The 23,175-nt window shown below is 36.7% G+C and overlaps 4 protein-coding genes and 1 long non-coding RNA gene across 7 annotated transcripts; 4 read left to right on the top strand and 1 right to left on the bottom strand.

Moving 5' to 3' along the window:
- Positions 1-1,640: 1,640 nt before the first annotated feature.
- On the top strand, positions 1,641-2,621 carry LOC138900421 (uncharacterized). Its single transcript, XM_070187166.1, has 2 exons — positions 1,641-1,882; positions 2,324-2,621. Exons 1-2 carry the CDS (start codon positions 1,641-1,643, stop codon positions 2,619-2,621), a joined length of 540 nt encoding a protein of 179 aa, XP_070043267.1.
- A 4,488-nt stretch (positions 2,622-7,109) lies between these two features.
- LOC104106612 (ATP synthase subunit beta, mitochondrial-like) lies at positions 7,110-11,833 on the top strand. Its single transcript, XM_009615190.4, has 9 exons — positions 7,110-7,705; positions 9,460-9,535; positions 9,625-9,713; positions 9,796-9,913; positions 10,006-10,109; positions 10,209-10,367; positions 10,451-10,675; positions 10,773-11,084; positions 11,410-11,833. The coding sequence occupies exons 1-9, from the start codon at positions 7,232-7,234 to the stop codon at positions 11,521-11,523; spliced, it is 1,671 nt and encodes a 556-aa protein (XP_009613485.1). The 5' UTR covers positions 7,110-7,231; the 3' UTR covers positions 11,524-11,833.
- Positions 11,834-12,649: 816 nt separating this feature from the next.
- On the top strand, positions 12,650-19,044 carry LOC104106613 (fruit protein pKIWI502). Of its 2 annotated transcripts, none has more exons than XM_009615191.4 (5): positions 12,650-13,395; positions 14,227-14,326; positions 14,603-14,698; positions 14,802-14,882; positions 18,555-19,044. In XM_009615191.4, the coding sequence occupies exons 1-5, from the start codon at positions 12,815-12,817 to the stop codon at positions 18,615-18,617; spliced, it is 921 nt and encodes a 306-aa protein (XP_009613486.1). In that variant the 5' UTR covers positions 12,650-12,814; the 3' UTR covers positions 18,618-19,044. The 2 variants fall into 2 exon arrangements, with proteins under 2 accessions (XP_009613486.1, XP_070043691.1); XM_070187590.1 differs by lacking the exon at positions 18,555-19,044 and adding an exon at positions 17,667-17,819 and having other exon boundaries at positions 12,666-13,395.
- A 333-nt stretch (positions 19,045-19,377) lies between these two features.
- Positions 19,378-22,632, bottom strand: LOC104106614 (uncharacterized). Of its 2 annotated transcripts, none has more exons than XM_009615192.4 (3): positions 22,498-22,632; positions 21,619-21,692; positions 19,378-20,629 (listed from the first exon to the last, which is right to left on the bottom strand). In XM_009615192.4, the coding sequence occupies exon 3, from the start codon at positions 20,568-20,570 to the stop codon at positions 19,566-19,568; it is 1,005 nt and encodes a 334-aa protein (XP_009613487.1). In that variant the 5' UTR covers positions 20,571-20,629; positions 21,619-21,692; positions 22,498-22,632; the 3' UTR covers positions 19,378-19,565. The 2 variants fall into 2 exon arrangements, with proteins under 2 accessions (XP_009613487.1, XP_009613488.1); XM_009615193.4 differs by having other exon boundaries at positions 19,378-20,595.
- On the top strand, positions 20,760-20,962 carry LOC138900554 (uncharacterized). Its single transcript, XR_011411648.1, has 2 exons — positions 20,760-20,846; positions 20,893-20,962. It is a non-coding gene; the product is annotated as an uncharacterized lncRNA (long non-coding RNA).
- Positions 22,633-23,175: the final 543 nt, after the last annotated feature.

The following is a 23,175-nucleotide window of genomic DNA, read 5'->3' as shown; positions in this document are numbered from 1 at the left end:
TAAATGATACTTTTCGAGGTCTTAGAATACAGAATTACTTATTAAATTTAAAGATGACATTTTGGGTCATCACATACCTACAACCTTACCCCCTCATAAAGGCTCTTTTGACCACAAAATACCTTTATTAGAGTCTGCAAGTCCTATGAACAAAAGACATATTGATATTCTGGGATAAAAAAAGATATCATTGAGAAGTTAGTTCAAGAAATAATGGACCAATGGGTAATTCAACACAGTACTAGTCCTTATGCATCACTTGTTGTGTTGGTAGGGAAAAAGGATGGTAGTTGGAGGTTGTGTATTGACTATAGAGAGTTGAACCATGTGACAGTTAAGGATAAATTTCCTATACCCATTATTGAAGATTTGCTTGATAAATTAGGTGGTGCAGTTGTGTTTTTTAAGATAGAACTTAGAGCAGGGTACCACCAACTGAGAATGGTAAAAGAAGACACTTACAAAACAACTTTCAAAACTCATGAAGGTCACTATGAGTTCTTAGTTATGCCTTTTGGGCTAACTAGTGCTCCTTCATCATTCCAAAGCCTTATGAATTCTGGTTTTAAACCATTATTGAGGAAGTCAGTCTTAGCATTTTTTGATAACATTTTGATTTATAGTAAAAGCATGTATGCTCATGTTGAGCATGTGAAGGTTGTCTTTGAATTGATGCAACACTATCAATTGTATGCTAAGATGGTTAAGTGTGCATTTGGGGTGTCGAAGGTGGAGTACTTAGGTCACTTTATTAGTGCTGAGGGGGCTTCAACTGATCCAAAGAAAATACTGGATGTACAGAGTTGGCTTATTCCTAGCAATATTAAATAATTGAGGGGATTTCTTGGACTTGTTGGATACTACATGAGGTTCATCAAAGGGTTTGGTGCTATATGCAGACCATTGCATGATCAACTTAAGAAGGAAGGTTTCTCTTGGACTGAAGAATGCACTGCAGCTTTTAACCAGCTGAAACAAGCACTAGTTTCTGCACATGTTTTAGCAATGCAAGATTATGCTAAATATTTTGTTGTGGAAACTGATGCTAATGGGAAGGGTATTGGAACAGTGCTAATGCAGCAAGGGCATCATATAGCTTACATCGATGTAAGCCTCTAGCTCCAAGACACCATGCAATGTTAGTCTATGACAGAGAACCGTTGGCACTCATCTTTACTGTTACCACATGGTCTCACTATCTGTTGGGAAGACCATTCATTATGAGGACATATCAGAAGGCCCTAAAATATCTCTTGGAACAGCAAGTTCATAACTTCATAGTGATTTTCAGGTAGTTGGTATCTCAAAGCTCATGGCTTTTGATTTCTCTATTGAGTATAAAAAGGGAGTGGAAAACAGGGTTGTCGATGCCCTATTAAGGAAACCATATGCTGAGTTTTTAGCTCTCTCTTTGCTAACTCCAAATGATTCCTTGTGTCCTTCAGATTCAAAATGCATGGTTCATTGATCCAGCACTGCAGTTGGTGATCACTATGCTACAACATCAACCTTATAAATCATATACCTAGTGTAACAGCCAACTAAGGTGGAAGGACATGCTTGTGGTTGGTGATGATATACAATTAATAACAACTATCATTGAACTATGACATGCCACTCCTCAAGGAGGTCACTATGGTATGGATGCCACCATTAAGAGATTGCAGTCTATGTTCTTTTGGAAGACTCTTAGCCAGGATACCAGGGTATACATCAGCAAATGTGATATATGTCAAAGGCACAAATATGATGATGCTGCATCTCCTGGATTGTTGCAGCCTCTACCAATCCCTGAAGGAGTTTGGACTGATATTTGCTTGGATTTTATTGTGAGTCTACCTAAGTCCAATGGCAAGGAGGTGATCTTGGTTGTGGTAGACAGGTTGAGTATGTATGGTCATTTCATGGCCTTGTCCCATCCATATACTACTCAATCTGTAGCTCAATGATTCTTAGACAACATTTTTAAACTCTATGGCATGCATGTTATATTAACAAGCGGTAGAGATCCTGCGTTTCTCAGTAGTTTTTGGCAAGAACTTTTCACACTCCAAGGTGTCCAATTGCAGAGATCAACAACTTACTACTCTCAGACTGATGGTCAAACATAGGTTTTGAATAGAACATTGGAGACTTACTTAAGGTGTTTATACTCTGATAAGCCACATGGTTGGTCTTCCTACTTGTCATTAGCATAATGATGGTATAACACCTCTTATCACACTGCCATCAGATGCACCCCTTATGAGGTTTTGTATGGGTAGAAACCTCCCATTCACCTTCCTTACCTGCCTGGTGAAGCTGTTTCTTAGATGGTTGACAGGTCCCTAGAAGCCAGAGAGGTAGTGATTCAGTTGCTGAAATTCCATATCACACAAGCTCAACAAAGAATGAAGGACATTACTGATAAACACAAGACTGACAGGTCTTTTAGTGTGGGTGATTGGATCTACCTAAAGCTCCAACCTTACATACAAGTGTCAGTTGCTACTCGACCTTTCAATAAGTTGGCAGCTAAATATTTTGGGCCCTATCTTATTGTTGAGAAGATTGGTGCAGTTGCCTATAGACTATTACTTCCTGTTGATGTGCTAATTCACCCTACCTTTCATGTCTCATAACTTAAGAAGTGCCTTGAGGTTCCTACTACCATTAACCACCTTCAAGTTTTCCATCTTTCCAGTCCACATTGCCCTACTCCTGAATCTATTTTAGAGAGGCAAATGGTTAAGAAGGGTAACAAAGTTGTATGCCAAGTCTTAATTAGATGGGCAAGTATTGATGCCACACAAGCAACTTGGGAATATCTATCAGAATTACAACGTCGTTTCCTAGCATTCCATCATTGAGGACAAGGATCATTTTTAAGCGGGGAGTATTGATACAAGTATACGATTGTTGGAGAAATGAGCATTACAGCTAGTATCATGTTAGTTAGCATCGCGTCAGTTACAGATGTTAGAACAGTTAGTTATAATGGTTCCGAGTTAGTTGAAAGTTAGTTAAAACAGTTAGAGGGAAGGAGCACTGTAGAGAGGCTATAATTAGTAGAGTTGTTTGTTAGACGGTGATATAAATACACTGATACATTGTGATTGAATTCATTCATGAAATAAGATCATTCTACTCTTCTCTCTTCTAATTTCTCTTCTAGCTAATTTCTTGGTTTTACCCTGATCTAGCTGCCATCTTCTTCGAGCAATAGCTCCTAGATTAACGAATTTCCATTGCAATCTTCACTGATTGCATCATAAACATTGCAAAACTAATATTCGAGGGCCGAAACTTCAAACCCAAAATCGGGTTTTGGGTATTAGGTAGGAGCGACAAACGGACGAGTCGGGTGAGATATGGTTCGAGTCGAAAACAGATAAATCATCTGATCCGACCCATATTTAATACGGGTAAAAATGGGTTAACCGACGGATAATACGAGTAACCATATTATCCATGACTTCTTCAATATGATCACTTTTGGGAAATTTTTTAGTCTCCCAAACTCGAGGAACCCCCAATTTGAAGTTTTACAAATGTAAAAGTTAAACCCATTGGTTATCCATTTTCTTAATGGATAATATGGTTCTAATCCATATTTGACTCGTTTTTAAAAAGTTCATTATCCAACCCATTTTATAGTGAATAATATGGGTGGTTAACCTATATTCTTTTAACCATTTTGCCACCACTAGTAATGGGTAAGCTAGCGTTTGGACGTATATTTGATTGAAACTTGAAAAGGAGTTTTTGAAGTTTTGTTGAAAAATAATTTTTGAAAGCTAAAGTTGTGTTTGGACTTGCATTTTATTTGAAGAGAAGTTGAAGTTTTGTGAGTGAAAGAAAAAATGTCACCAAAAAACTGTCCTAAACTAGTTTTGGGGAATTTGAAATTTTTTGATTTTTTTTTCAAAACATGATCATATTTCATAAACAAACAATATTTTTATTTTTTTTTAAAAAAAAGTTGAAGTCAAAATCTATGGCCAAACGAGAGCTTATCTTGGAGCTGTTTTACTTTAAAAGAATGTTTACTTTTAAAATGGTTGTATTTTTTTGGTGAAGTTGGCAAGATAATACAAGAATGATATTGTATGAAATAAAGTAGAAATTGAGTGAATTTCTAGTTAGAAAAATAAGCTTAACGATTTTAGCGCAATTATACCGTAAGTTGAGTGACTTTACGTGAAATTAACTCCATAGATAATATAACATTCTCTTGGGTGTAAAAAAATATAAATTTTCATAATTTATGGAGTTTTTATTGACTACATAAAAGCAAATAATTTTTCATAACTATTGCATCATTTGATTGATCACATACTAAAAAACAATAATCGCACCATACCAAGCATTAGTTGGCTCCCATCATTAAACTAAGAGCCCGTTTGGATATACGATTTTTTTTCACTTTTTTTTTAAATTTTTTTATTTTTTTTTAAATCAATGATAAAAATTCCAATTTTTGCCTGAAAAATGAATTTTGAAATTTTTCAAAAATTGAAAAAATTCTAAAATGTTGTTTTTCAAAAGTTTCACTCAGATTATCCACAAAATTTCAAACTAGGGGTGCTTATCAGACAGATTGGGTGGGTTATTAGGCTTAATGGTTCGACTTATCGGTTATCGGATTATAAATATAGTAATCCGCTAGCCATTCAATAAAATAGCAGGCGGATTGGTATCAGATTAACGATTATCGGGCGGTTTATCAGCTAAATCAAATAGAATTATTTTGTACCCTAATTCTTTTGGTTGCATAACTAAGAATATTTTTCTGTAAGTTGTCATATTTTAATTACCACTAATATATTAAAAGGCATAAAAGGAAGAGCCTTTTATCCCTTACTCTTTAGGACAACCGTACAATCAAGGAATATGTATACCAACAATGGAAGAAGAAAGAAGAGATGCACGTCACTTTTTAACATACATCATTTTGAGTACATGATTTTTAATATACTGTAAACATAACATGTTTTGACTGCAAAAGAAAGGGAAAACAATAGTTGGGAATTCAAGAAAGAGTACTTTAGGGTTTCAAAAATTACTTTATATACGTAAGGGTAAAAGTATAAATATAAAAATTCTTAACGGGTTAAGGATTTATCCGATAACAAAATTGAGTAATCCGCCCACAAACTGTTAAGCCGTTAATTATAAAATCTCAATCCGTTCACCAACCGTTACCCCGATAACCCGATACCAATAAGTCAATAAAGCTATTTTTTCGGTTCGATTAACGATTACAGATCGGTTTTGAACGGCCATAGTCCAAAAGCCCACTAAATCGATCATGACCTATAAGAAGTACATTATCTTGTGTGGTAAAGAAATGTGAAATAATAACACACACAATATATATGTGTGTGTATAAATGCATAAATATATATGTGTGTGTATAAATGCATAAACAGAAGAAAAACTTTCTTTAAAGTATGTTATTTCAACATAAAATTTTATCAATTATTTCACCAATGTATAATAATATTTATTTATTTATTATTATTATTTACTATACAATTTTTTTACATTATTACCCCCCGTAAAAACAAAATTTTCACATTGCTATTCATACAAGGAAAAATGGCCAAATATACCCCTGTACTTTGAAAAATATTTAAATATACCATTCGTTATACTATGAGTCCAAATATACCCTGCCACTATACTTTGGGTTCAAATATACCACCCCTCATTTAAACGGAGGGACATGTGTCATTATTCTATTGGTCAATTCTAAATATCTTCTAATTAATTAAAAAGACCAATTACCCATACCCGAAGAGCAATTTTCTAAAGCAATTTTTTTTTTTAGAAAATGAAAAAAACTGAAATGTTATTTTACTAAAAACTGAAAAAAACGAAAATATTTTTTTTCCAGTTTTACAAAAAAACTGCTTTAAAAAAATTGAAAAATATTCTAAAGCGTGTAAAAACTTGAAAAACTGATTTTTTTTTAACTAAAAACTGAAAAAAAACTAAAATATTTGTTTTTTTCATTTTTTACAAAAATATTATTTTAAAAAATTGCTTTTCAGTTTTTTCTCTCCAGTTTTTACAAAAACAATTGCTTTAGAATATTTTTCAATTTTTTAAAGCAATTTTTTTCTAATAGTTGGAAAAAAATATTTTCGATCTTTTCAATTTTTAGTAAAAAAAAGAAATCAGTTTTTTCAGTTTTTACAAAAATATTACTTTAGAAAATTACTTTTCAGTTTTTGTTTTCCTGTTTTTACAAAAATATTGCTTTAGAAAATATTTTTTAGTTTTTTTAAAACAGCTTTTTTTTGTAAAATCTGGAAAAAAAATATTTTCGTTTTTTCAGTTTTTAGTAAAAAAATTCCAGTTTTTTCCAATTTTTACAAAAAAGCCTTAGAAAATTGCTTTTCGGGTATGGGTAATGAGTTTTTTAATTAATTAGTAGATATTTAGGATTGACCAATATGACGATATCACGTGTCCCTCTGTTTAAATGATGAGTATATTTGTACCCAAAGTATTGCGACAAAGGTATATTTGGAATCATAGTATAACGAAAGGTATATTTAAATATTTTTCGAAAGTACATGAGTATATTTGACTCCTTTCCCTTTATACAATATAACTGGTACATGAGCCAATAATTATTTTAAGGGATCATTTGGTTCAGTGATAACTTATGAACATAATAATAATGTAACGATTATACAATAATTAATCCTGCAAAAATTATAATGTAAAGATTATTTCTCGTTGAGCTTTTAGTTTGATACATTACAAGTTCATAGTATAAAAGATTAAATGATATTGTATATTTTTACTTTAATTTTAAACATTAAAATTATATTATCAATTTAATATCAACGAAGAGTGCAGGTAATGTTTTACTCATATTCTATGAGAAAAATAAAATTGTAACGAATATTGTGTATAAATTAACCAAGCAAGTGAACAATACTATACCATCCGAATTATTTGCCCAAAAGTTGGGAATTTTCATTTTCAACTCCAAGTAATAATTTGTTTAGAAAACTGAAAATAGGCAAATTCAAATGCTCCTCGTTTTTCCCAACACAGTAAAAAAGTAAAAGCAGTGAAGAGGTTTACAGTTCTCTCTCACACACACACTGACTGCTGCCATCACCTCTACAGATAAAAAGTCGTCTCTCTACTCATTCTCACTAACCCTAGCACTCTGTCTTTCTCTCTCTACACCTCACCTTTCTCTCTCTATAGACCAAACCCTAACCTCACCATGTCTTCTCGGAGGCTTCTAGCCTCTCTCCTCCGATCAACCGCCCAACGCGGCGGCGCTATTTCCAGATCTCCATTAGCAAATTCCATTCCCAGAACTACTTCACGTGCCTCACCGAAAGGATTCCTCTTAAACCGTGCCGTTAAGTACGCTACGTCAGCTGCTGCTGAGAAGCCGAAGGCGACTCCTCCTAAACCTTCCGGTAATGAACCTACCGGAAAAATCACCGATGAGTTCACCGGCGCTGGTTCGATCGGGAAAGTGTGTCAGGTTATTGGTGCCGTCGTAGATGTGAGATTCGACGAAGGTTTGCCTCCGATCCTTACAGCGCTTGAGGTTTTGGATAACCAGATCCGGCTTGTGCTTGAGGTTGCTCAGCATTTGGGTGAGAATATGGTTAGGACTATTGCTATGGATGGTACTGAAGGTCTTGTTCGTGGTCAACGCGTCCTCAATACTGGCTCTCCTATCACTGTGAGTGATCTGATCTTTGCTTTACTGGTTTAGAACTTACATTTCTTAAGGAATTCGGCAATGTGTTAGTGATATATTTCTGTGTTGTTGCTAGGAAGCGATTTTATTTAATAATTCTACAAGATCTATGGTTTAATTCGCTGATTTATGCTGAAATTGATTGAAATATTTTATTGATATAGATTTCTGGTTTGGTCGACTAATCGAAGGGCGATTATTTTCATACTGATTGGAATCTTTTGAAGTATTTTTGATAAAGTAATAAAACTATATTGAAAGTTCGGGCAGAATATACCAAAAAGTAAAAAACCTAGGAGCTTTTTGAAGCTGCAAATGTGTAACTAGAGCTGAGTGTATGGTATATAGGTTTGCTTATGATATAGTAAAGGGCTTCTTTGCTCCCAAATATAGTGCATGTGTCTGGTTATCCTAGTATGGATTCAAATGCGTGCAAAGGTATTTCTTTTTCTCGTAAGAGCTGTATTTTCCATTGAATGGAGTATGTTGAAATTCTGAATGGGCATCTACTGGTTTGTGGAATTACTCATGTTTATTCACAACAAGATGAGATACAGTTCTTTGCTTCAACCGATGAGCGAATTTGCCATTGTATTACACATCCTTTCGTTTCTGAAAGATCATTTTGCTTGTAAAATGTTGTGAAAAATTTACCATTTCACTTATTTTCTCCTACTTGAATGAGAAAGAAACTCCTGCTGTGCAACTCTTTTGTTCTTCTAACATGTCTGTTCTTCAAAATTGTTTTGTTTCTCCTCCTCCTCCTCCTCCTCCTCCGGCGGGAGCAGGGTTGTGAAAAGCGGTCTAAAGCGAGAAGCGAAGCGAGGCGACCCTATGACCGCTTCTGCTATATGAAGCGACTCAGGTAGGCAAAAGCGTGCGCTTCCCACTAAAAAGCGAGAAGCGCAGAAGCGAGGCGACCGAAGCGAGCGCTTCTCTGTTTTAAACACCTTCTCTGTTTTAAACACCTGCCAACCTATTTAATTAAAAAAGAAAGGTATTCTTTTATTAAAACATACGACCAGCAGCAACAGAGAGAAAGAGGCGCTAGGGTTCCAAGTCTTGTACACTTTTCAACTTCAACATACGACCAGCAGCAACAGATATGTGATTTCTTCTTCCTCTTTCTTCTTCTTCTTCTTCGTCTTTTTCTTTTTCTTTCACTGTTTCAACTTCCAAATAGCAGTGAAATGCTGGCGAATTTTTTTTCCCTTCGTTCTTCTTTCTCAGTCTTCTCCTCTTCGTTGAAAAGCTGCCCAGTTCTTCTTTCACTGTTTTTATGCTGCCCAGTTTTTAACAGAATGGTATACTGCCCTTCCGCTTCACTTCAAAAAAGCGAGCGCTTCTCTTCTCGCTTTAAGCGAAATGGGGGTTGTCGCTTTTCCTCGCTTCACGCTCTTCACAACACTGGGCGGGAGAATATAGTCTTTTCTTACTTGTCATTTCCTTTTACGCATGAGTTCAGTTCTAAAATTTTGTTGTCTTTCTTCTGTTTTCTCCTAAAAGAAAACTTGTTGAGTAATGGAATGAAACTGTGTTCAAATGGAGCAGAATTGATACTGAGAACTTATAGCCTACCGCAACTAGTTTGGAGAGTTTGGAGTTGAGGCATAGTAATTGTTGTTTCATCTCAGTTGATATCCTGCTTTCAGTGGGAGTGCAGATAAATAGATTGATCTGGCATTCACTTGCCGCGTATTTTGTGCGGAAATTAATGACTTCCATTGTGATTCCAGGTCCCTGTCGGTAGGGCCACCCTTGGCCGTATTATTAACGTCATTGGAGAGCCTATTGATGAGAGAGGCGACATTAGTAAGTTTTAAATGCTGTTTATCCCTTCTCTAAATTGTCCACGTGAATGGTTCTAAACATTGCATTTTTCTCTCTAAAAATTGCTGCAGACACCGATCACTTTTTGCCAATTCATCGTGAAGCTCCTGCCTTTGTTGAGCAGGCAACTGAACAACAAATCCTCGTTACTGGTATCAAGGTATGCTAATTAGAATTTTAGTCAGTGCTCTTATTTCCATCACCTTTTCTGACCATATATTGGCCTCTTGACTTCTGACCAGGTTGTTGATCTTCTTGCCCCTTACCAAAGGGGAGGAAAGATTGGGCTTTTTGGTGGTGCTGGTGTTGGGAAGACTGTGCTTATTATGGAACTGATTAACAACGTTGCAAAAGCACACGGTTAGTGCTGCTTCCGAGTTTTCTTCTTCGTTTGCTCAAATATAAATTAGTGTGTGAAGCTTATCTGCCAGAGGATTGACTTTTTTCTTCAGGTGGTTTCTCTGTCTTTGCTGGTGTTGGTGAACGCACTCGTGAGGGCAATGATCTGTACAGGGAAATGATTGAAAGTGGTGTCATTAAGCTTGGTGACAAGCAAGTACGCGTCTTATTTAATCAGAAGTTATTTGCTATACCCCTTTAGCCCACAGTGTTATTCCAGATTGTTGTTGACATTTTGTCTTATTGGTTTTATCAGAGTGAAAGCAAGTGCGCTCTTGTGTACGGTCAAATGAATGAGCCCCCTGGTGCTCGTGCCCGTGTTGGTCTTACAGGCTTGACTGTGGCTGAGCACTTCAGAGATGCTGAGGGGCAGGATGTGCTTCTCTTCATTGACAACATTTTCAGATTTACCCAGGTTGGCTTGCCTATGATGGCTGAAGTTTTCTTATTTATGCAAACTTCACCCTTGCTAAACTTGTTGCTTCTGCATTGAAACAGGCTAACTCAGAGGTGTCTGCTTTGCTTGGTCGTATCCCATCTGCTGTCGGTTATCAACCAACTTTGGCTACAGATCTTGGAGGTCTTCAAGAGCGTATCACCACAACCAAGAAAGGTTCTATTACATCAGTCCAGGCTATTTATGTGCCTGCTGATGACTTGACAGATCCTGCCCCTGCAACTACCTTTGCTCACTTGGATGCCACAACTGTCTTGTCCCGTCAAGTATAACGTCATATCTTCACTTGCTCTGTAACTTCTATATTTCACCCGTTGCAGAGTTTGTTTTAAGTTTTCTAACTTCATATATATTGGATTCCAGATTTCTGAGCTTGGTATTTACCCTGCTGTCGATCCTCTTGATTCTACATCTCGTATGCTCTCACCTCACATTTTGGGAGAGGACCACTACAATACTGCTCGTGGGGTACAGAAAGTTCTTCAGAACTACAAGAATCTTCAAGATATCATTGCCATTTTGGGTATGGATGAGCTTAGTGAAGATGATAAGATGACTGTTGCCCGTGCACGTAAAATCCAAAGATTCCTTAGTCAGCCTTTCCATGTTGCTGAAGTTTTCACGGGTGCCCCTGGAAAGTATGTTGACTTGAAGGAGAGCATTAACAGTTTCCAGGTAATGAATCTCAAATTTGAAATCTTGTCGTTGGTTATTATGGTTGTTTAAAACTCATAAAAAAGAATGTCACTTGGATCTTAAAACACTTGGGTTGTCTACTTTGAATCAATACATACCCTTTTGTTACATGTTATTTCTCCTGATTGCCTTGTCTACCTCTTCAGCAAGTTGAGAGGTGAAGCTATTTCCAATTAAATTCTAAATTAATTGAAGTGTTTGGTGGAGTTTATTCGAGATGAGAAATTCTTGTTATGTGCATATTCGAGTTTGATATAACTTACTGGCATCTGATACTGATTATTTCTGTGATTGATTTTTCCAGGGAGTCTTGGATGGAAAATACGATGACCTTTCAGAACAGTCATTCTATATGGTTGGTGGAATCGATGAGGTCATTGCCAAGGCAGAGAAGATTGCCAAGGAATCTGCAGCTTAGATTATGGACTCCAGTGACTTTCTTTCATTATCTTTCATCGATAACTACAGAAATAATTTAAATTTCTGTGACACTTTGGATTCTTTTTGGGAGGACCAAGGGGTCCAAGATTTTCTGGTTTTTGTTTTTATATGCAATCCGGAATTGTGATAGGAAAGACATGGAGCTAAGGCCTACTTGCCAAACACCCACCCTTGACGCTCTGTTATGTCGCAAAATAAAGGGGGTAAAGCGGCGAACTTGTATATTTTACTTTGAATTCATCTTGAGAATGTTGGTTGCCCAAATTATGAGGGTTTTCTTTACGTCATCCTCATTCTGTGAATACCTTTTGAAAGTAGCATAACATTCATGTCGATCAGTCAGCATTTTGGTCTTAAACAAAAGAGTCTTGAAATTGCAGTAATGTTGACAATTCTTGAGAGCCAATGAAGATTGTCTGGTAGACATGCGTACTCGAATTGATTTGGAGTAGAACTCTGATCACATGCTTAGTTTTCCAAAATGGAAATCTACTCTCGGCTAGAGGTTCCACATGTATATTTCGTGGAAGCAAAATAGCATAACTACTTGCTGTCCCTCTCTAGGTTAATTTATTTTTCTAGTTTCTTAATCTTGACGGTAGTCAGTTATCTAAGGACTACATAGTTGGACCGGAACCTAGAATATCTAGTCGGATTGTGAGCTATGTTATATAAGGAGTATGGTGGGATTGTGGGATGAACGAATTTCCTCATTCTTAGCCATTTCTTCTCGTCTGGGTATGTTTTTTATACTGTACGAACTCAAATTAGTAGAGTTTGTAATTTTCGGATGTAAGAATTGCATCAAGAGAAGAAAGGGCAGTGCCAGGCACTTTAGAAAAAATCGTACCTAGGGTGTGATGTAGACATATTACAAGATTTAGTAGTTATTTTTACGATTTAAACACATGACCTGTAGATCACACAACGATAACTTTAGCGTTAATCTAAGATAGACAATAACAACAATAACATACCTAATATTATCCCATGCCGGGAGGAATCTAAGGCAGAAAATAAAAATTAAGGACTTGTTTGAATAATTTTTGAAATAGTTCCCAAAAATATTATTAAAATGGAAATGATGGAGAAGCATGGAACATACACTAGGGTCTCAAAAACTTATCATGAAGAGAACACGTGGAAACCAACAATTTATTGGCTAAAAATCTACGCACGCCGGCGTATTCTGAATTTCTATTACCCGCCCACTCTTCTCGGCGGCGCTAACTTTCTCCACAGCACATCTCCACAACATATAATTGAAAATGTCAATCCTTTCACTCTCCCTTTCTCCATTTCCTAATTATCCCACTCTATCCCACCTTAGTTCCCATGCTCCCTCACACATCCAATCACTCCACTCTCCATCCATGACCCTCCTTAGACCTCTCCACCACCAACTCCGCCACCAGTTTCGCCGCCGTCTTTCCATTTCCGCCGCCGCCGTTCGTCAGGACACGAACCTCTGGACAAACGCACCTCTCGTCACCGTTTCACCCGCCGCCGACGAATCTCTCTTCCACGTCACTGTCGACGTATCTGACTCTCCTGACCTCGCCGCCTCACACACTAAAGCTGGTCAGTACCTCCAGCTCCGCATTCCCGACGTCGAGAAGCCGTCGTTTTTAGCAATCGCATCGCCGCCATCGCTTGCCATCTCCAAAGGCGTATTTGAATTCCTCATAAAAAGTATCTCTGGATCCACCGCGGAGCTCCTCTGTGGACTTCAGAAAGGCGATGTTGTGGAGTTGAGTCAGGTCATGGGGAAAGGCTTTGATTTGGATCAAATATCTCCGCCAGAGAAGTATCAAACGGTTTTAATCTTCGCTACTGGATCCGGAATTAGGTAAACTCCTAATGCTTTGAATTTTTTGATAATTACTTGCTCTTTCTTATTCCTAATAAAAGCCTAATATTTTAGCTTTATATTTGTACTTATTTTTCTATATAATGTGCTATTTTGTAGTTCTGTTTGTGCTACAATGTAGAAGAGGATTTCTTGTTTTAGTTGTGTTGTTCAGTCTATGAGATTGTTTGAAAGATTTGGTTCAGGATAAGTTATACATTCAGAGTGAGTTTAAATTGAGATGGATGATTTACCAATAGTTCATTTATGCAAGAACCTGTTTTTGGAAGGAGAACCTGTAAAAAAATCTACCATTATCAAAAAAAAAAAAGGAAGAAAAAGAAAAAAGAGAATCTGCAAATCATCTACTAGATAAGCCTATTATTATGCAACTCAACTTGTACCATAGTTGCTAGATGCTTTCTCACTATGCTTGGGGTTAGAGGTGTGAGATGCCATGTAAACTTTAGATTAGCTTTGGGTGTTCGTTTTTACATTTCAGTAAGCTGGTTAGATGTCTTTTTTGATGTTACTAATGATTATCATAAAGATGAAGTTCGCCTAGACTGAATGCTGCAATCTTGAATCTGGTAGTGGACTAGAGGTGATGAGCTCAACAGCTGCAAGCCTACTTTTTGTAGTATAACATGGTCTAAGTCTTTATCATGCAGTTATGTATCTCACTCTTAACACCTGACTACCATCCGATATTTGTGTAGTGGATGTTGGCAAATATGTTTAGTTTGTATATTTGTCTTTGTTCTATTTTCTAATTTTGTTTTTCTTTCTCCTGCATCTCACTCCTTTATCCTTAATCTGTTTTTATGGCAGCCCAATTCGATCGCTGATTGAGGCAGGATTTAGCGCAGACAAGAGATCTGATGTTCGGCTATATTATGGTGCAAGGAATTTGAAGAGAATGGCATACCAGGTTTGTTGTGTGCTCGCAAGATGTAGACAATTTCTGTCTTCCTTGTGGCAGAAATACAAGATAAAACTTTATATCTGTTGTTTGATATTTTGATAAAGTGTATCTGTCGTTTGAGAGCCGAGGGTCTTTCGAAAACAGTCTCTCTACCCTTCGGGGTAGGGGTAAGTTTTACGTACACACTACCCTCCCCAGACTCATTAGTGGGATTTTAGTGGGTTGTTGTTGTTGTTGTTGTTGTATCTGTCGTTTGATTTCTTCGTCTTTTTACTTTTATAGGATAGGTTTGAGAACTGGGCATCCTCTGGGGTAAAGGTTGTGCCGGTGTTGTCTCAGCCTGATGATGCTTGGACAGGCGAACGTGGCTTTGTTCAGGTAATGTCGTAATGATATGTTTGCATTTGTATCTTCTAATAATCTTATTTTGATTTTATCTGTTACTCAACAATAAAATTTGTTTCACCATCTGCTTTTGCAGGCCTCATTTGCCCGAGCTAAAAACATTTTTAGTCCTCAATCCACTGGAGCAGTACTCTGTGGTCAAAAGCAAATGGCTGAGGTTTGTAGTTAGTTTACTTTAAAGTATTTGTTCATCATATTTTGTGCTCTTCCTTGCTCTTTATCCATTTTGGAGAGGCCAATAGTCTTTCTTGTTTTGCACTTGTTTTTGTTTAACAGCTACTTGACCTCCACGTTTCTATTCATCTTAGAATCAAGAGAGTTGAGATTTGATCCCAAGAATTCTAGAGCAAAAACAAATATTTGCTTTGTTAACTGTAGATTAGCATTAAGAAAACTGATAATTTTGACATTGACCAGCATTAATGTAGACCACTATTGCTACAAAGCTGTGCTCAACAGTAACTCTGAGCTAGGGATCCACAACTGTAAAGAAATTAGTCTTTTAACTTACATCCAATGGATGGGAAAATTTTATGTTGTAGAATATATTATTAGAAGATGATTAAGAAGGCAAGCAAAAGAAGTGATTCTCATCAGTTAGTGTGATAATTTTGTGTGGTTGATGTACTTGATATTTTACGATGGCTTTGCCAGATATGCATTCTTGACTTATAACATTGGCTGGTTGTAAAGCCTATTTGGATTTTGGTGTACTGCCAATGTTGTCTTTTGCAAGGAAAACAGTGCACGGGGATCTACCCTTCATTTAACTGTTAAGTGGTGAACTCCCAAAAATACTTTGTGGCTTTACACAATCCATGAGATGCTTTTTGGTAGTTTCTGCAAAATGCTACTGCTTTTCTCGTATCCTATTGCCTTCATTAATTTAGTGTTCCTCATTTTTTGTGATTCTCATTGTATTTTACCTCATACTCGGACGATTAATGAAACTAGTAGTCAATAACTTAAAAACTAAAGTAGGAAAAAATAAGTTGAATTTTGATTGAATAAGAACTATAATATGAATGAATGCTAAATTGTGAGTCTTAAAATAAAATTTGAATAGAAAATCTTTTTTCATGAGACAAGAGGCTTGCTTGGATATATTTCTGTGAAATAGGATTGTAGAACTTAGTGGTTTAGGACTCACTTAATGACAGACTTCTTTGGATATATTTTGTTTTAGACATGAGTTTGGTCAGTTTGAAAATTGAAATGAGACTAATATCTTAGGAAAGTTGGTGCTATGACGCCTAGAGAAGGGGGAAAAACGGTATGATCAACACTGAAGTCAAACATTGTTGATGTGGAACTTTGGTAGACGGTTGTGTAGTATTAGCCTGTGAGTTACATCATGTTATCATGAAATACATTCCATGACATTTTTTCTTATCAAGCAATCCAGTGAGTGTACTATTTTAGAGATTTAGCTTCAATTAAGCTAGAGTTGTTTTCACGTTTAGCAATTGATTTGGCGGATAGCACCAGAATTCATGACGGTAAGGTTTATCGGATAACCTTTCATATAGTAGGTTACGTCTAGACTAGTACGACCAAATGAACTCATGCGGTTGGTATACTTGCAATGTAAGATTATTGAGTTATCCCCAGGCTTTGAGAAGAAATAGGAACTCTTTCTTGCTCTCTAACAACCCATTTTCCCTTTGAAAGCACTAGATTTTACCTAGGGAACTTATAATTAGCCCTCTGCGAATCACGTAGCTTGGGAATCCATTTGAAGGATGTCCTTAAATACTAGTATTGCCTCTTGGAAAGTTTACGCCTGACTCACTCTAGAAAGAAAGATTGAAGGACACGACTACAACTTTCATTGAAAAAGGGATTTTGATACTGTGATTGGAATGAAACTTCTGTTGATAGATCAAAATTCGCATCAGCCCATCTAAGATATTTTTTCGTGCCAGGTCATGAGCTATGTTGAGTGATAAAGAGAATAGGGTTCTATTAGGCTCACTTGCACTGCCTTTGCCCGAGACATTAGAAAGAGCGAGAAAGGGCTTGTTGAAGTCAATTCCCCAGCTCTTGAATAGGTGCTACAAATCTTAATTTATAGTGCATGCGGCTATATTGATGTGTGGTATCTGTAATTCAACAAGGTACATATCGAACCTACTGGCCGTAGTCTTAAGTCTCACCTTCGCCCATCATCAAAGCATTACAACATGTTTGTCCAGCAAAAAAGAAAAAAAGGATTCAACCGTACTTGTGGAGCATATTAAACAAATTATTTGATAAATAAAAGTGTCCCACCTCGAATAGTTTAAAATTCTAGTAGTACCATAATTCAACAGAAGGTCATTAGAAAACTTTAGGTTATTTTAGTCTTAGATCTGTTGGAATGGTATAACCATATTTCCTTGAATTCCATTTTGGAGATTTGTACTCATGAGACTGAAGCACTCAATTATCCCTCTTCTCCATGTTGATGAATTATTTAACCCTTGAATGCTTTTGGAAGCATATACAACAACAACAACAACAACAAAAAACCCAGTATAATCTCACAGGTGGGGTGGGGTCTGGGGAGGGTAGTGTGTACGCAGACCTTACCCCTACATGAAGAGGTAGAGAGGCTGTTTTCGATAGACCTTCGGCTCAAGAAAAGGTGGCAAGGAAGGTGGAAGCATATAGTTTGTATTAATTACCTATAGTGCTTCTTCGTGCTGGTTACACTCTCTTTTGCACGTTGCTATTATGAGATGGATCAATTGGTGCTTGAGCAGCTGCAATTGTTTCGTCAAGACTTGGTTATGTACTGATACTAGGTGCTTGAATCTGTTTCCTTTTTATCTTTAGTGTGGCTGAGGGTTGGGGTGCGGTTGTCAATATATTCACTTGGGCATTTTATGTAAGCAAAGAAACTTCTGGGTTAAATGATTACTTAGTGCCTACTAAAGGACTGAAAAGTTCCCTGATGCAGTTGAGTGGGAGCTGAATGGAGCGAACTGAGTATGCCTGCCAGGTGATCACCATTAAGGTGGCACTCAGAAACCAGGGGCTGCCTAATCAAAAATTATTGGGTACTGGTTCCAACAGGCAGATCTCTTTCTGTTTGTCCATTTATTAAGGTGAGTATGTTTGGAACTCTTGCTGTTTGTATGGGATTAAGCCCGTAGGATTTTAGATGCCATTAAGAAAGGTCTACTTGGTAACTGGCATTAGCATGTGCATTTCGCTAAGTGTGTATACAGCTTCGGATTGGCATGATCTGGTAGATAGATGCGATGTCTACGGAATTGTACTCCTTTTATCTTATGCAGGGAATAACTTGCTTTTTTCCAAATATGCAGCAGGAAACTAGGGAAATTTGTTATTCTTCTCCTTCCCGAACGGAAGTAAATTTTGTTTGAATTAGATCAATATATCCTAGTGATAGATATTCCTATTCACACTCAAAACTGTTATTTGATATCTGAAGACGTTTGATGAGAAAGTAGGAGTAAAACTTAGCGACTTGTTCCTCTAACTGAAAGTTAATGAAGTTTGTGACCAAAATATTCAAACAACATATTAGACAACTTTCAAGTAGAATTTCTGCAACTCACTGTTTAGTAAAATCAGAGTGAGAGAATCCATAAGCCGGAAATTGTTATAACTTCTAGCCTACTTATAGTGAACTGCTTTATTTTTTAGGAAAGAGTATTTTCTACTTTGTTCTTGTTGAAAGTTCAACAAACTTGGTTTACGATTGCCATGTACTATTACCTGACATGTGTGAAGAAATTTTCACTTTCAAGAACATAAGCATCAATATGTTTTGGATCATGGGCCCAGATTTACAATTTGTATCCTTTGACTCTTCTTGCAGGAGGTGACTGCTCTTCTTGTAGCAGATGGAGTCTCAACTGAGAAGATTCTGAAGAACTTCTAAACAAAAATAATTTTTGGTTCGTCGTGTTGTATTATTGTCTATTATAAAACCCCAATTCATTGAATTTCACCTGCTGGCTACAAGGAATCCAGCATGGAACAGCATAATGTACGACTCTTCTCGTCAGCCTATACAAAGTCCAATTCTCAGTGACTGCTCCTTTTAAGGAGGTGAAGCATCTTTTAATGCAATCAATGGTGGATAAACAGGACCGAAGAGGGCGAAAGCTGAAATGCAACTGTCCTTTCTTGTTTCTGTTTTATTGAGTAGGCAGGCTAGTAATTAGCGCCTCTGGACCTGTAACCAATCGCCTTCTTTTTGTCATATACAAGCCACAAGGCATCAAGTTGCTGTATTGAATTATTGACTAAGAATATTTTTTACCATTTCTGGTGCAATATGGTATAAAATCTTGAGAATTCACAAATTTCATAGAACTGTCGTTGATATTCAATGGATTCGATTGGATGAGAGTTATTCCTGATAGATTATCACTCTTAACACAATCACAACAGTGACTCCGCTCAGAGCTAATTTGCATATCAAATAAATAAAAAGAGAATAATTTATTTCTGCTCGATTGCTTATGATTGACTAAAGAGAGGCACTAGCCACATGTCATATTCCACCAATCATATTGATTTGTGATTTGGTTAGCGTACTGATCAAAACAACACTAAGCACCCCAATATAATCACAGCAAAACTGATAATTACATGCAAGTGCCAATAAAAAAAAGGGAATATTTCGCCACACGATGTTACTCTGTTAATCAATAGCAGAATCACTAGTATCATAAATGTGCTGGTCTATAGAAAGATTCAACAGTATTAATGAAATACGAAACAAACTACAGCACAACTATAATTCGCAATGGCAGTTTACAGTCTCCACAGAATGCAGTTAAATGGAAAACAACATGAATTGAGTGCAAGCAGTCATAACATCCTAAGCATTCTGAATATCATGAGCACCATTGCCATCACTTTCCGTGCGCACCTCAGAACCACGTTCCACTGGCTCATCATTTTTCTCTTCCTCGCCGTGGGATTGGTGCTTGTCCTTGGACACTTCATCTGAGTGGTGATGCTTATGGTTGGAACGGTGATGACGGTGATGGCCATGTCGATGATGATTCTTCCTGTGCTTTTCTTTTTTATCTAGTTCCTCATTCTCATCAGAAGATTTACCTAGGGATCTACTTCTATCACGCCTAAAAGCTTCAGAATCTGAGGACCTTGAATCATGACTATGGGACCTGCGATGACATTTCCTATGTTTTCCGTGATTACTGCAGTTCAGTTTTTCTTCATCACTAGAAGAGACAGAAGCATCTGAGTCAAACCTTCCCTGACGTTTATGATGCTTTGTGTGGCTTCGTTTCCTGGCTGCAACGTGATCATCATCACTTGAAGACTCTAAACCATCCGAGTGTGATCGTCGATGGCGTTTGTGATGCTTTGAATGGCGTCTTCTTCTCACATCTTCATCATCTGAAGAGTCTGAGGAACTATAATCTGCGCGTCTATCATGATGCCTGCGCTTCTTGTGGCCCCGCTTCTTTCTTCTTCTCTCTTCTTCTGAATCACCATCATATTCCTCACTGCTATCATCACTCGAATCGGAGGATCTTCTCTTAGGCTTTCGCTTGGATTTCTTCTCCTTCCTATCCGAATCACCAGACTCAGAGCTATGGTGCTTCCTATGTTTCTTGTGGTGCTTTTTGGTGGATTTTTTCCCTTCATATCCACTATCAGTGTCACTGGCACTATCAGACTCCAAGTCCGATTTCCTTTTATGCTTAGCTGCCTTGGCTTTCTCTCTAGCTTCAGCATCAGATATTGCTCTTGCTGCAGCTTCAAGTTTTTGCTCCCATTTCAAGCGGGCTTCATTCTTCTCAAGAGCTCTCTTCTTTTTCTCCTCGACCAATTGCATGAACTTCTTGGCATCCATTCAGAGGTAAAAGACAAACAAAATTCTGCATTTTGGTATGATGATGACCAGAAGTGCATCTCAAAGAAGAGAAAGGAAACAATGTTAGTTCTTCCACCATTATTACCACCTTTGAACGAGAGCATATTTCACATGAAGTAAAATGTAATTCAAACTTAACAAAAATAACCAATTTAACGGCAAATGCCTATAGTGAAAGCATGCATATATGATGCTATTAACCAAAGAAAACCTACCAAGAGAATAATAAGGAATGTGGACAATTAGGAAAATGATGCACAAAGAGAGAGAGAGAGAGAGAGAGAGAGAGAGAGAGAGAGAGAGAGAGACTTCAGGTTGCAAATAAAATTTAATTGCAATATAGTATCAGACCATAATTCCACATTCACTAATGATATGCAAAAAATAATTTGTCACAGCAATATCAGACTGGATATATCACAGGCTCAAATCTCATATTTAGAATTAGATATGTCCTTTCATTAGCATATTATTTGAGAATAAACTGGCATAAGCCAGATTCAGTATTGTGCATCATCGATATGGCAAACAATTACAAACATCGAAAGCTGCCAACCACCAAGCGAAGCCCTATAACAGTGTAACACAACATATGATTCAATATTAATCACTGTCATTGGCTGACACCCATTCGCGTCTCTATCAAACTACTTTGCATAAGAGCGTGTCAATCCGATGTTAAACTTGAGAAACAAGCATAACAAATACCTATGGTGGATTAACTGAATGAAAAACACACAGACCTTAAATGAAACAAATAGGCACTGCTTTGGATCTCTTTCAAAACAAGATCAAAATACACTGCATTGGACCATAAATCTAGACCAAAATAACAAAGATCTCATAGTATACTTTTGATCATAAACAGGTTCCAAATACTTTTAGATTTTTTCCTTTATCAACTGGACAAATATTCCATTTTACTAAACTAACCTCTCCAAGCTGTTCAAATGAAGCTAGAATTGATGGATGAAATAACACAAAACTGAAAAAGGAAAAGAATTACAAACTGGAACAGGTTTCTTACCTTATACAATGAAATTGATGACCAAATCCAATTCTCGAGCTCAAATTACCCCTCCAACCAACTTCCCAAAGAATCTGCATTCAACCCCAAAAAAAGAGGTTATACAATTTTCACAGCTAGCCAATTGTCATCTCTAAATTAAAACTGAACACCGGCTTTCTAGATTCAAGAGAGAATACATATCAACCCAGACAATCTCTAGAAAATAATCAGCTCTCAGGTTGAATTTTTTATAACAAAAACAGAAACTCAATAATGAAAGAGTAATAGGCTGAATGCGAAAATTTAGAACCCTAGAGATTCAATTTTTTAAAGGGCATCAACTAGGCCGAACAAAGACCAAGCAATTTTAAACACAAACCCCATTTCCCGAACCACTTTCTTTCCAACCCAAAACAAACACAAAAAAAGTGTTTTTTCCCTTCTTCTTTTTTTGTGTGCATAATTTAAAGCCTGTTCTCTTGAAAAACCCAAAAGTCACTTCAATAACTCATATAACAGGATCCAAATTTTGCAGAAAATAAGATCCAGACCCAGCTCAGTATTATTCGATTATCAGACTCTAAATAAAAAAAATAAAAAAAACAAGATTTTCAACATAAATTGAAGCAACACAATAAAACCCTGGAATGCTAGTAAGGGCATCAAATAAAATTCACCAAAAATCCAAATTTTACAGAAAAAGATCCAGCCGCACCTCAGTATTATCCGATTTACGTTAAATCAAACTCTTCAGACTTTAAATCACAAGGTTTTCAACATAAATTGAAGCACCAGATTAAAACCCTAGAATGCTAGTAAAGGCACCAAATAAAATCCACCAAAAAGTAAACAAGAAAGCATGAATTTTTAAGTAGCTAAAGTTTATAGATGACATACCAGAGCAATGGGAAAAGAGAAGAATCTGGGAGATTTGAAAAAAGAAGATGGGGCTTGAACTCGTTGAGAGAAAGGAGGTGCTCAATTTTCTACAGAGTTCGAAAGCTTGAGGAATTGGGGCTATTTATAGAAAACAGGAAAAACAAAAAATTGGGCTAAGAGGGATGAATTTGAAATTATTTGCGTGATGTGAACTCCAACGCGGTGTAAAAACGGGTTGCTAGGAAATGGGTTCGAACTTTCTCTTTTTCCTTTTTTTTTTTTTCGAAATTATTATTTTTTATTTCATTTTTTCAATTTTCAATAATAGTAAATTAGTAGTAGGAATTAGGAACTTGACAATTGGTCCTAATTGATCAAAACACTAGCTCAGTTAAGCTAAAGGCTAATTGGGCTTGGTTTGGTCTTAAACTAACTGCGCTTCAACTTAATTAGATCGGTCGAAAAGTTTTATAGTTTGCCGCAACATTAGTCGCGCAAGGTCTCTTTTTTGTCTCGCAAATTTGTGGATCCATATCTTACACTTTTGAGTCCGCTAAATTCTGGGTCCACAAAATTGTGAAACAAAAAAGAGACCCCATACAACTAATGTAAGTTGTGTGATGTACAAAATAAAAAATTTCAGATCGGTTGAACAAAATTTTTTACTCTATTTTTTTGTTTTGCGTGCTTGTCCGC

Source organism: Nicotiana tomentosiformis, chromosome 10 (genome assembly GCF_000390325.3).
Source record: "Nicotiana tomentosiformis chromosome 10, ASM39032v3, whole genome shotgun sequence".
Lineage (NCBI taxonomy): Eukaryota > Viridiplantae > Streptophyta > Magnoliopsida > Solanales > Solanaceae > Nicotiana > Nicotiana tomentosiformis.
The sequence above is the reverse complement of the archived record's forward strand: the minus strand, read 5'-3'. Positions and strand labels throughout refer to the sequence as shown.

What these genes read in the sequence shown, in the direction of transcription:
- LOC138900421 (XM_070187166.1), top strand. Translation starts at nt 1,641, where the DNA reads ATGGATGCCACCATTAAGAGATTGCAGTCTATGTTCTTTTGGAAGACT. An exon ending in ATCTTGGTTGTGGTAGACAG is followed by an intron (nt 1,883 to 2,323) that starts GTTGAGTATGTA and finishes GATGGTTGACAG; the next exon opens with GTCCCTAGAAGCCAGAGAGG.
- LOC104106612 (XM_009615190.4), top strand. Translation starts at nt 7,232, where the DNA reads ATGTCTTCTCGGAGGCTTCTAGCCTCTCTCCTCCGATCAACCGCCCAA. An exon ending in TTAAGCTTGGTGACAAGCAA is followed by an intron (nt 10,110 to 10,208) that starts GTACGCGTCTTA and finishes TGGTTTTATCAG; the next exon opens with AGTGAAAGCAAGTGCGCTCT. An exon ending in ACATTTTCAGATTTACCCAG is followed by an intron (nt 10,368 to 10,450) that starts GTTGGCTTGCCT and finishes GCATTGAAACAG; the next exon opens with GCTAACTCAGAGGTGTCTGC.
- LOC104106613 (XM_009615191.4), top strand. Translation starts at nt 12,815, where the DNA reads ATGTCAATCCTTTCACTCTCCCTTTCTCCATTTCCTAATTATCCCACT. An exon ending in TGAAGAGAATGGCATACCAG is followed by an intron (nt 14,327 to 14,602) that starts GTTTGTTGTGTG and finishes TTACTTTTATAG; the next exon opens with GATAGGTTTGAGAACTGGGC. An exon ending in GCGAACGTGGCTTTGTTCAG is followed by an intron (nt 14,699 to 14,801) that starts GTAATGTCGTAA and finishes CTGCTTTTGCAG; the next exon opens with GCCTCATTTGCCCGAGCTAA.
- LOC104106614 (XM_009615192.4), bottom strand. Translation starts at nt 20,570, where the DNA reads ATGGATGCCAAGAAGTTCATGCAATTGGTCGAGGAGAAAAAGAAGAGA.